Genomic DNA, 13,248 nt, shown 5'->3' with positions numbered 1-13,248 from the left:
AGCCTGAGTTATTTTATCTCACTGCGTTGATTTATGAATATAATAAGATGAGAATGATAGCAATAATTAGCATATTGAAGTCCAACTAAACCAAAAATAAACAAGGAAAAAATGTAGATATTAAGAGGGCCTTTAGTTTCTAACAAGTAAATATATAATATAGATCCTCTGTCACTGCCTTTGAAATGAGTTACTAGGGTAATGGTAGCTATGTAAATTTAAGAGATTACAAGAAAAGAATTTATGGAGGCTTCACTTCAGCCAGATTGGTATATGGTAAGACTATTTGTAGAAGAACCTCTCATCCCAGCAGGTGTGGGAACTAGACAGAGCTAGTCTCCTGCAAAATCGTGAAGTTGGTGAAGATTTTCTCTGCACTCTGGCATTTTTGCATTGGATATGATTTCTGTTCCCGCATGTCTTTCAGTTAACAGATATAGGTTTAGGACCAAGTATAAACATTCCCTAGGCAATGTTAATAAAGGCTTTATATATTGCTAATAAATTAATTCTAAATATTAGGAGAAACTGAAGCTATATTATTAAGAACAGGTAAAAGGTGCTACTGTGTTATTGAATTCAGATTCAACATATTAATCTATTTCTGTTATAATTTTGATCTTTGCATTTCAAGGCAGCAGATGTCCCACCTGAGGTGTTACAATATCTGTTTCCATTTCTTCCTTCTTTATGTTCCTTATAAATACAGAGAATGGCAAAAACATTTACCTCTCTAGTAATCTAATGTTCTTCTCAGACAGCAGATATAACCTCCTTCTAATAGAAGGAACAATAACTGATTTTTCCTGATTTCATTCTTAAATATCTCTTCTCAAAGAGGAATATCTTACACTTTGAAATATGCAATCAATTTGTGATGCAATGGAGAATAATACACTTTGGGAATTTGAAGGCTAAAAAAGCTGCAAAACACTTTCAATGGGAATTGTGGAAATGCCAACAAAATGTAGTCAGAGAATGAGATTAGAAACATGTTATATATAAATAGTGAAGTATATATGATTTAAAAGTCACTATGTCACTTCTAAGTTTTAAAATCAACATTCTATCAGTGACAGAGATTACAGAATAGCCAACATGTTTATTAGGTCCATGTGGGCAGAAAGCCGAAAGAGGTTATTTTATTTCTTATGTTACTATTTTTTTTAAAAAGTATATAATAGGAAATCATTGATATATCAAGAAAGGAAGTAATGTGGTCAGGTAAGTAGTATGTTAAATTCAGTATCTTTCTGGTGACAAAGAAACAGTCAAAGAAAAATAAACGATGTTCACAAAGACTCTTTGGCATAATCCTTCTTGGAGAGGAGAACTGCATGTTGAAGGACTAATTCCTCACAAAGAGATGTATTCTTAAATACATCTTATTGTGGTCTTGGCATTTGTTGTTTTCATTTTAGGAATAAATGTTTCCTATGTTCCACTAAAGCAATGACAACTATGTTTTTAAGCTAAATATTACTAAACAGAAGAAAAGTAATTAATAATCCTATAGTAGAACACAATATAATTACATTTCAGTAGATTTATTTTTATTTCAAAAGATTTTTTATTCTAAAAATTAAAATACTAAACAATTTTTCAACAAACATAATGCATAATCAAAAATATTTTGTTCTAATTTATGTCCAATTCAGAAAATAATAAGTGGGAAAAATGGAACATGGGGAAAAAAGAAAAAGGGAGAAAGAGATACACAAAATCATAAAGGTAAAAAAAAAATGGGCGGGAGAAATGCAAGAACAGGAACATATGCAAAGACAGTAATGGAATAACAGGAAATAAAAAAAGACAGAGAGGCACAAAAATGCATATTTTGCAAAACTATATACCAAATAAACTAATAAATGCAGTGTTTACTTTCTTAAAAGAAACAGAAAACAAGTGATATAAGTAAAGAAACACATGGAAAAACATTCCCGTCTTTGAGTATATTACAGTCTTTCTTGCTACCGAAGACTTTTTGAAATATGATTTTTTCATAATTATAGACATAATTAGGGACTTTGCTTCCTAATGTTTTCCACAATACTTAAAATGCAGATAGTCTGATGATCTAAATTAATCCTTAGAATGAAGGCTTGTTATTCCTGCTAGGAAAGATTTGTCTCCCTAGACTATCTTAGAAGCTAAAACCATGAACCAGGCTGTATTGTAGTGTCTACAATGCAGCACCGAACAAGACAGAAAATATCCCTGTTCCTGGGGATTTTACATCCTAAAGCATGGAAACAGACAACGAACAAACATACCAGAGAGAAAACAACTGATTGTAATGAGTGCTATGATAAAAATATAAGAGAGCAGAATAGACTACTATTCCAAGTGAGCTGGCCAGAGAAGGCCTTTCTGACAAGGTGACAACATTTCAGTTAAGATCTGAATGACAGAACTACACCGTCTCTGGGAAGATCTGAAGATAGATTTGTTGAAAGCTCATGAAGGGAGAGACTGGTGCATTGAGAAGCAGAAAGGAGGCTAGTGTGGCAAGACAGTAGTGAGCAAATGGAAAAAATTGTTAGGGAAGATAGAGAGGTAGAGCTGATATAGGCCAAATGGCAATCGGTCAACATACTATGTGTGAGAGGTAACAGGCAGAGGAGTGTTCCTATCTGATTTACATGTTTAAAATGTTGCACTGGCTACTGAGTGAAAAACGGGCTATAGAATGCAAGAAGTGGAGGCAAGGGGAACAGTAGGGAGCATTTGAAGTACTATTAATATAAATAAGAGATGATGGTAGGTTAGGATAAGAGGTAAAAAAGAAGACAGAAGAAAGAATTTATACCAAAGATAAACTTTGGAGAGATGATGAATGGGACTTATTGAAGGACTGCATATGAGAGGTATGGAAGCAAGAGTAACTCAGAAATTTTAATGGCATAACCATAAGGTTGGAAATTAGGCAGTGTGCTTTAAACATACTTGACTTAAAAAATGTATTTAATTTTTGAATACCTAACATATTCACATTTTTAAATAAAAAATAATTCATACAGTGAGAAATTTCCTTCTTATATCTGTCCCTACATGCCCATTTCACCCCATACCTCAAAATTGGAAGCTAATATTAATTTTTGTATCCTTCAAGAAATTTATGTGTATTTACAAGCAAGCATGAAAATAAATTCTTGGTTGTATTTCTTAGAATATAATGTATATACATTAAAATACACATATTTAAGTGTTCAACTTGGTAACTTCTGTTAAATAGATGCACTTTAGAAATTAGTATTCCAAACAAGATAAAGAATATTTCCATCCCTCCAGAAAGGTTTCTTGTGATATTTGCCATCCACCCCACCCATCTATCATCTTAATGAGCTTTCATCTTCTAATTCCTAATAGCACAGATTAGTTTTGCCTTTTCTTGGATTTTATAAAAACAGAAGTATATGACATGTGTTATTTTGTATCTGGTTTTAAACTCAGCATTGTGATTTAGAGATTCATGTGCGTTGTTGCATTTTCTGTAGTTGTTTCTTTTTACTGTGGACTAATGTTTCATTATATACTTAACCCTAAGTTTGTTTATTATCATTTTATCCTTTTATGGACATTTGGGTTGTCTCAAATCTTATGCCACCAATAAGGTTTTCATTAACATGCTAATGTAAATCATTTCATAGACATGTCTTGGCTAAACACGGGTGGGATTATCAGGTCATAAGGTAGCTGTTTGTTTACATCTACCTGAAATTACCTGAAGTTTCTATTAAGTTTTTCAGAGTGGTTAGCCATTGTAAATTCCCAACATCAATGTATGAGAGTTCAAGTTACTCCAACAATTAATTCACCAGCATTTGCTGTTGTGTTTTACTTATGCCATTATATTTTCTGCATTTCTAACGCTTTGATGTCTTGTGCCTTCCTAACACTGGAGGAACTGTCCCTCCTATGGCTAGCCAATTCCTAGAGATGGTAAAAGCCTCACTTGCGACCTATCCAGAACCCATACTCCAGCCACTTCTTTTATCAGGCACCTATAGAGCTATTACACTCCAGGCCACTATTTCCCTTCCCTAATCACCCCAGGGCCAAGTACCAGACACTTAGAGACAGCCCCTAACCTCCGGAACCCACTGGAATTATTCAATCTAGCCAATTCTGAACATGCTGATCATGCCCCATCCATTTATTTCCACAGAAACCATGATAAAGGCTCTTACCTGCATTTTTCCCATTTCCCCACTCACCTAACCAACCTCTTATTTGTAGGGATTTGTGAGTCTAAAAACTTCTTCCTTCGTGACAGTCATTTCCATGGCTGTGTGTCTTACCATTCCCGATTAAAATAAATACCAGGCACCTTTAAAATAATTGGTGCAGCAGACAAGGCCTACATCTTGATGGCAGCTACATTGTTTTTGTCAGTAGTTGCCACAGACTCCCAACATAAAATTGTGGAGCTCGGAAAGCTGAGTCCTCCCAGTGCTGCTGTATAGTCTAGAGTGTCAAGTGCCTGGGACTGAGCACCTGGAGGCACTCAATATATTTCTCCATGTTGGTAGAGCATCCGGGGTCCAGGAGAGAGCACGTGATGGTGAGGATGTATTGGTAATTGGCTATATAAGCTTCTAGAAAGATTCCTCTGATGGGGATGAGAACTGACTGCCTTCCTAGTGCCATGGATGAATCTGGTCCACTGACCAGGCAGCAATAACAGGCAATGGGGAAACAGTCATTTTTATGGACGTGTCTAGTCTCCAATATGTTATATGTTCCTGGGGCACTTGATAAACCCCTTCCTCTTTTCCTTCTCTGCTATTTTGTCCTGTTCCTCAGAGTAGTGGGAGCGTGCTCTGCCTGAACACTTGATCGTGTGTTTTGGACCATTCCCTGCTGAGTAATGACGTGCATCTTTTCGTGAACTTGCTAATCACTTCTGTATCTTCTTTTCTGGAATGTCTGTTCACATTTTTTGCTGATTTTTCTTTACTTGAAGACAGAGAGAAACAGGGAGGTTAAGAGAGACAAAATTTTCCTGCCAGTGTATGATTTCCTTATTAATTTGATGATAGTGTATCTTTGACGAGCAGTAATTTTTAATTTTTTGAGGTTCATTTGATCACTTTTTATGATTATAGCTGCTTTTATGCTGCTTAATAAATCATTACTTATTCCAATTTTGTAAGCAAATATATTCTTCTATGTTTTCTTCTAGATACTTTATATTTCTAGTTACTACATTTAGGAGTATAATTCAGCTCTGAAGATGCCTTTATTTGATTATAGTTTCACTGAGATAAAAACTATTTTCTCTTGTCATAATATAACTCTTCACTGGTTTACATTTTTGTTGTTAAAGAAGTTAGATCAGTCGGGTGTGGTGGCTCCTGCCTGTCCCAGCACTTTGGGAGGCTGGGGCGGGTGGATCACTTGAGGCCAGGAGTTCAAGACCAGCCTGGCCAACATAGCGAAACCCCTTCTCTACTAAAAATACAAAAATTACTCAAGCATGGAGGCATGGGCCTGTAATCCCAGCTACTCAAGAGGCTGAGGCAGGAGAACCACTTGAACCTGGGAGGTGAAGGCTTTAGTGAACCGAGATCGAGCCACTGCCCTGGAGCATGAGATACAGAGAGTGAGACTCTACTACAAAAAGAAAAAAAAATGAAAAAGAAGAAGAAAGAAAAGGAAGGAAGGAAGGAAACCAGTGAGATACTATCCTGACTGCCTTTCCCTTGAAGATGATCTCTACTTTCAACGTCTGCTTAGTTGTCTTTATTGATCTGCAGTTCTACTATTATGTGCCCAAATGTGCATCTTGTTTGTTTTTTGTTTTGTTTTTTGTTTTTTTCTTGTCGCAGAGTCTGGTTCCGTCGCTTAGGCTGACACACAGTGCACTGTTGGGATCATAGCTCACTGCAGCCTCAAACTCCCAGGCTCCATTGATCTCTCACCTCAGCCTCCAGAGTAGCTGGGACTACAATTAGGCATCACCACCCCGGCTAATTTTTTTTCATTTTTTTGTAGAGACCGGGTTTCACCGTGTTGTTCAGTTGCTCTCAAACATCTGGGCTCAAGCGATCTGCCTGCCTTGGCCTCCCAAAGTGTTGGGATTACAGGTATGAGTCACCACACCTGCCCCCTAAATGTGTATTTTAAAACATTTATCCTATTAATATTTTGGTGGGATTCCTGATTATGAAGTTTTGTGGCTTTTATTAGGTTTGGAAAAATGTCAGCAATATTTCTTCAATATAGCCTCCGCTACATTTTATCTACCCTTTCCTTTGAAATTAATGAGATATATTTAGATCGTTGTGTTCTATTTTCAATATCTTAGTCTCTTCATACCAGTATGTCTCTTCCCTGCATAATTCAGTTCCTTAGCTGTATATGCTAAGTTACTGATTCTAATTTACAACTAAATACATTTGTTGAATTTTTAATCTGAATCTGAATTTCTCTTTTTCTTAAGATTTTCTGTTTATTTTTACAGCGTCTTTGTCCCTCTTCATATTTTCATTCCCTTCTTTTTTTAAACATACCAAATCTACTTAATTTACATTCTATATCTCTTTGGTGGTTTTGGTCTTTCTCTGTGTTGTTCTTCTGATTCTCCCTCACAGAGCCTTGCTTTATTGTGTATTCACTCATGTCTGACTGTAAGCTCTTCTTTTTTTTTTTTCTTATTATTTTTTTTTGAGACAGTGTCTCACTCTGTTGCCCAGGCTGGAGTGCAGTGGCACCATCTCTGCTCACTGCAACCTCCACCGCCGCCCGGGTTCACGGCCTTCTCCTGCCTCAGCCTCCTGGGTAGCTGGGACTACAGGTGCCCGACACCACTCCCTGCTAATTTTTCGTAATTTTTAGTGGAGACGGGGTTTCATCGTGTTAGCCAGGATGGTCTCTATCTCTGACCTCGTGATCCGCCGGCCTCGGCCTCCCAAAAGTGCTGGGATTACAGGCGTGGGCCACCGCGCCCGGCCACCTCTTACTTTTTGAAAGTCTATCTACAGAATATTCTAAGTCCTGGAATAAATGTAAGAACCTCCAGAAGATACTGGTGTTTCTTTCTGTAAAGAGACGTTACAAGTCTGGAACCAGAAACTTTGAACAAAATTATTAGCATGCAGTGAACAAAATTATCAACTTGTGATGAATTTCAAACTCAAAAAATGTGTGATCCCACTTGTGTTTCATTAATTTTTGTTTTCTCTCTTTTGCGTTTTTGAGGTGGTGGGATTTTTTTAAAAGTTATTTTATACTACCCTAAGAATATATATCCTTTGGGACCTTAGGTAGTTTTGGAATATATCATTGGGTGAATATACCATGGTGTGAATCCTGGGCTCTGTCTGCTATCCATCTGCAGCCCCACCACCAGGCTTGAAAACAGAATGTAAGTCTTCACAGTAAAAGCTGGTTTCTGTTCATTTATTTCTCTGGTTTCCGAGTTTTATATTTTTAAAGATGTTTATCCAAAACATATATTTTCTCTTCTTTTTTTAGTGAGAGATCCACAGGATGGAAATGGAGTACAGTTCTATGGTTTCTGCATTGTCAGAGCAGATAGCATTTTGTACAGTTCTACCTTGCTTACCTTAGTTTCAGTCTTAGGTTTATAGTTTAATAAGCCTAATATTGGATTAAATACAGTAGCCCCCTCCTATCCACAGTGTCTACTTTCTGTAGTTTCTGTTGTCCATGGTCAACTTCAGTCCAAAAAATGTTAAATGGAACATTCCAGCAGCAAACAATTCGTAAGTTTTAAATTATGCCCCATTCTAAGTAGCGTGATGAAATATCAAGCTTTCCTTCTCCATTCTTCTAGGGACATGAGTCATCCCTTTGTCCAGTGTATCCATGTTATACATGCCACCTGCATGTTAGTAACTTAGTAGCCACCTTGGTTATCAGTTAGACACAGCATCACAGTGCTTGTGTTCAAGTAATCCTTATTCTATTTAATAATGGCCCCAAAGTGCAATAGTAGTAATGTTGGCATATTGTTATAATTGTCCTATTTTATTATTAGTTGTTATAAATCTGTTACTGTGCCTAATTTATAAATTAAACTTTATCATAGGCATGTATGTATAAGAAAAACAGAGTATATATAGGGTTTGGTACTATCCATGGTTTCAGGCATCCACAGGTGTCTTGGAACATATCTCCTATGGATAAAAGAGGACTACTGTGTGTATATATGTGTGTGTGTGTGTGTGTGTGTGTGTGTGTGTGTGTATACCCAGCCTTTTGTCCTAGTCACATGTTTGAATGTAATTTGTTCTCTGGTAATTTCATCAAAAGAGTTCTTAAAAACAACGTTCTCAGATTTTTGTTGCATATTTAAAACTTCGTGGCCTTTTTATTTAAATGCCAGTTTTGTGGGATATAAAATCTGAGGGTTACACTTATTTATGTAAAGCATGTTGTAGCTTGTCTTCACCTGGACCTCTATTTAGCGGTAATTATATTTTGGAACAATGCATGATAGGCCAACTGGCCTGCTTACAATGGAGCTGGAGGGGTGAGACTTTATAAACCTTGTTAAAGAAAATCCCTGAGAAAAAAGATTACCAGTGATACTTGTTTTGTTCTTTATATATTCATATGTTTTCAACTTTTAATGCATATATATTATTTTAGTCATTAAAAAAACAAAAATCTTTAATTTTGTTTGAGCAATAAAGCTCTTTTTTAACCAGATGTAATAATAAAATTCTGGTTAATATTGAGATTAGCAAAAAGCCAGAAGATGAATGAGATTTGGGTTCTGAAATCTCACACAAGTCAGTGTATAATTGAAAGTATAATCACAATACTGAACTAAAGATAATTTACTCAATCGGGATATTGCTGATTTTAAACATAGTAGCTCAGCGGCAGTTTTGAAAGAAGGAGGAGTAGGAGAGACTGAAGGGGGGAAAAAAAAGAGATTAAAAGACATTTAAAGTAACTGAAAGAAAATGTAGGAGTTATATAGGGAAAAGGAGTCCTGAGACATATTTTCTATTTGACTGCTGAGGATACTGAGCTATTTGGAAACAATATTCAATGAGACAACGTTGCATATGAGGTTAGCACCTATTTCTTCTACACTAACCTGCCTTATCCCTGCCCATTATTTAAGTCAGGGTTTCTCAGCCTGATGGAGTTCTTTATTCTCAGCACTATTGACATTTTGGGCCAGATAATTCATGTGTGAGTCAGGGGCTGGGGGCTGTCCTGTGCATTGTAAGATGTCTAAATAGTACAAGATGCAATATACGTCCTCAGTTGTGACCACCACAAATGTCTCTGGGCACTTCCAAATGTCCTCCAAGGGGTGAAAATGCTCTCAGTCCTTATTCCAATTATGTCCTCCATGAATCAGGCTCAGTTATTACTTACTAGAGTTTGCCAAAAGTTCCCCTTTTTCTTTACTGATATTAATTTCTAATTTCAGATAATATTCCTAAGTAAGCAATTAGTTACCACACTACTATGTTTATGGCTTTTTCCTTTGTATTACTAGCTTCAATATTTTCAGTAAATATCCTTCTATGGTACAGTGTGCTGGTGTTTGAAGAGCATATCAAATCAGTGGTCTCTTTCCCAAGAACATCAGTCCTAGTTTGATGAAAGACAAGTGACACAATGAATAGAAGTCTAGCTAGATCAAATACAGAGAAATGACAGTAAGATGATAAAAGATTTAGAAACATAACTCATCATTTTATATTTTATATATATAAATCTTTTTTACTTTATATTTTTTCATGCTGTGTTACAAAATGTTAGAGAAGTCTACTGTTTTATTCACTTCCAGGTGATGAGAAGTCAACTCAAAAATCAGGACTCATAACATCAATCCGTGCCTTTGGGTTCCTAGAAAAGAAGTAACACAGCATTGAAGATCGAAGAAGGTCACCATAAGGAAAAATTCCCAAAGCGAAAAACAAGCTTTGTGTACCACCATTCCATCCTGTGCATCCGAGGTACACTGGGTCTGGCACAAATTACCTCCTCAATTAATAAATAAAATCTCTGTAAATAAATAGTAACTCTAGGAATAGTTATACCATTTATTTTTATACATTCATTCCCAATGTTGACAAGGATCTAATTCACTTAAAATTTAGTCCATATTACATTATCAAATTTAAAAAAGAAGACTAAAGCTTAATACACCCAATGCATTCTTGCCCTTCAATGAAAAGATTCCCTAGTTTTGAAATAAAAAACTAATAAATTTAAGTAAAAAAACATATAAAATCAAATGTTCTAATCTACCTCTTACATTCTGAAGCTTGGAGAGTGAGTTTTTAGTGCTTGAGAACAGGAAATCAGTCCCTAATAATTCTCTAAGGGATCATGGGAACGAATACATCTAGGTTTCTCAGTGGGAAAGAACTCTGAATTAAGTACTAACAAAAACAGCACCCTGCCAATTTAAGTCTAACATGAGAGGCAGAATTAGCAATTATGGAAAACATACAAAAGTGGCAAAGGAGATGATAGTTTAGAAAAAAATTACACGGCTAGATGTCTACCAATCCCAGTCAACCTAGAAGCTTTCTCCCCAAGCCTGCTTTCACTCTGAAGGATGTTGTAAGTAGGGGCTGGCTATAAAAATTGCTAGTTGCCTGGAGGCTTCATCTGGAATGACATGAATCTCATGTATCAGCCAAATTATACTCTGCTTTGAATTCATAAAAATTGTTTTCATAATGTGATAAAATTTTGAGTTCTGTCTCCAAACTGTTGAATAGACATCACCTGAAATATAAACTGAAATACCTTGTATAAATGAATCCTCATTTTCCATCAACTCTGGAAATAAGAGGAGATAAAGGACAAATAATCTGTTTTCAGACCCAGCAGTTGTTTACCAGATACCATTCCACTGAGCCAACACTGAAACATGACAACAATATTTATTTGCTAACTTGAAGCTAGCTGCACCCATATGCTTGCCATTTACTTCATATTTGTAATGGACACGTCTCCATGTCTTATTTATTTTTCTCAACATGTTCCCCTCAAAGCCAGAGCCTCTGCAGAGTAGTTACTCAATAAACAATTAGTTAAAATGTACTTTAGCAGATTATTATTATATCTCAAATTCTAATAATGATCTGTCAGGAATTTCAGGGTAGGTGTGAGTAAATTTATTTTCATCTTAATGCCTCTATCTTTTCAATATAAAGAGGAATTAATAGAGAAAAATTATAGTAAAATTTTAAGAACACAAATGAAAGGAGGAAGTGAATGCAGCATTATTACTGCAAATACTTCCTGCTTTAGGACAATGATCCTCAGGAGGACTATAAAATGTATAATCTATCTTTCACTTCTCTTTACACAAAATATATTTGGTGACCAACTTCCTCATGGCTGCCTTTACTTCCTTGTTTCTCAATGTGTAAATAATGGGATTAAGTAAAGGGAATATTACAGTAAGAAACACAGACACCACTTTATCTAGGGAAAATGAGTCAAATGGGCGAGCATAAATGTAGATGGATGGCCCAAACATTAGCACCACAATGGTAATGTGGGAATAGCAGGTGGACATGGCCCTGTTGGTATCCTCACCTGAGCCTGAATGTTTCTTGAGCAAGGCCAGAAGGAAGGCATAGGACATTAACAGAGCAATAAAACACACCACAGAGATCAGACCACTACTACAGATCATCACTAACTCCTCTGGGAAGGTGTTGGCACAGGCAATCCGGACAACCTGTGTGATGTCACAGAAGTAACTGTCTAACTCACTGGGCCCACAGAAAGGAAGTCGAACAATGAGAGCCACCTGTATTATAGAATGAATGAAGCCCCCCATCCAGGAGAGAGCCACCAGGATACAGCAGAGACGTGGATTCATGATGGTAGCATAGTGGAGGGGTCGACAGATAGCAGCGTAGCGGTCAAAGGCCATCACTGTGAGCAAGAACATCTCCGAAGCCCCAACAAAGTGTGAGAAGAAGAGCTGTGCAATGCATCCACCAAAGGAAATTATCTTCCTCTCCACAAAGAAGTCTATGAGCATTTTAGGGGCTGTAATGGAAGAGTACCAAATATCAAGGAAGGCCAGATTAGCCAACAGGAAATACATAGGAGAAGTCAGATGAGGGTCTAGCCTGATGGTGCAAATGATAAGGATATTTCCTGGTAGGATGAACAAATAGAAGGATAGAAATATAACAAATAGGACTAGTTGGAAATCCCGAGTCTGGGACAGGCCAGTGAGAACAAATTCTGTCACCTTGGTGTAATTTGCAGTTTCCATTTCTTCAATTTACTCTTTTCATAATATAGCTATGAAAATTAAAGAAACTATAATTAGTCCACATAGCATTTACCTAGAGTTATATCACTGCTTTCAAAATTGTCATACGTTCCCTGTCACTAACAGGTTACATGAGGATACATTTGGTTGCCCATTTTATATTTGATAAACCAAGAGGGAGAGAGTATGTGATTAACTTATAAATTGGAAACATTAAAACTATATGAAGTGTGGCATATATTTGAAACTCAAATCTCAGCTTGTTAATGTTAAAAATCTTACTTTTTCTGAAATTCGGCAATGCACTACTTCTTCCCCCAAACATCTACATTAGTAAGCAATATGTGAAAGTACTTCTTAGTGTAGCCAAATTTTAGACTGGCAATCAGAGGTGTGGCCTCTTTTTTCTAGATCTTTTTTTTGTTGCAAAATCTTGCCAACCTGGAAACTTAGGCTTGCATTCTAATAGCACACATACAGATCTAGCAGTATTTTAGTTGTGATACAGAAAAGAGATCCCAAGGCTTCATAAGTAGTGAATGGACATTTTTTTCCATAACCGTAACCAAAACCTGTACAGCTTAATCCTTGGTAACAGGTAACCAGCCACAATATACAGCTATGCAAGGCCCTATATAAAAAATTCTTCTAGCTGTGACCAGATTCATCAATACCTGATACTACATTGAGTATAAAATTTGCTCACCATTGCAGGAACATAAGTAGGTGTAGTGATCTGAGAAATGAGTATGCTTGCTACCCAATTTGATTCTCAGCTGATCTGCTCTGCTGTTTCAAGGTGACAATGGGAATAATATTATTTTTAAAATTTTGCTTACTGCTCTGTATTGAACCTGACACCACTAAGTAGAACAAAACTTGTCAAATAAAAATGACATTAGAGTTCACGTTACCAAATATGCTTTTCTTTAAGTAAGGTTAAAAACTGCCACACCAAAGTAAGTTTTGTTGTAACCAACATCAAATACAAAAGAGTTGTTTCT

At 36.3% G+C, this 13,248-nt stretch overlaps 1 protein-coding gene and 1 long non-coding RNA gene across 2 annotated transcripts; one reads left to right on the top strand and one right to left on the bottom strand.

Annotated features, from left to right (window-relative positions):
* The first annotated feature begins 7,256 nt into the window (after positions 1–7,256).
* Positions 7,257–10,016, top strand: LOC134738126 (uncharacterized). The gene is made up of 2 exons (XR_010123670.1): positions 7,257–7,369; positions 9,782–10,016. It is a non-coding gene; the product is annotated as an uncharacterized LOC134738126 (long non-coding RNA).
* A 1,286-nt stretch (positions 10,017–11,302) lies between these two features.
* On the bottom strand, positions 11,303–12,244 carry LOC129012653 (olfactory receptor 4M1-like). The gene has a single exon (XM_054448563.1). It carries the CDS (start codon positions 12,242–12,244, stop codon positions 11,303–11,305), a length of 942 nt encoding a protein of 313 aa, XP_054304538.1.
* Positions 12,245–13,248: the final 1,004 nt, after the last annotated feature.

Source organism: Pongo pygmaeus, chromosome 15 (assembly GCF_028885625.2).
Source record: "Pongo pygmaeus isolate AG05252 chromosome 15, NHGRI_mPonPyg2-v2.0_pri, whole genome shotgun sequence".
Lineage (NCBI taxonomy): Eukaryota > Metazoa > Chordata > Mammalia > Primates > Hominidae > Pongo > Pongo pygmaeus.
Note: the sequence above shows the minus strand (reverse complement) of the source record. Positions and strands in the feature narration are given on the sequence as shown.

Excerpts from the sequence above, each read along its gene's own strand:
- LOC129012653 (XM_054448563.1), bottom strand. The coding sequence starts at position 12,244 with ATGGAAACTGCAAATTACACCAAGGTGACAGAATTTGTTCTCACTGGC.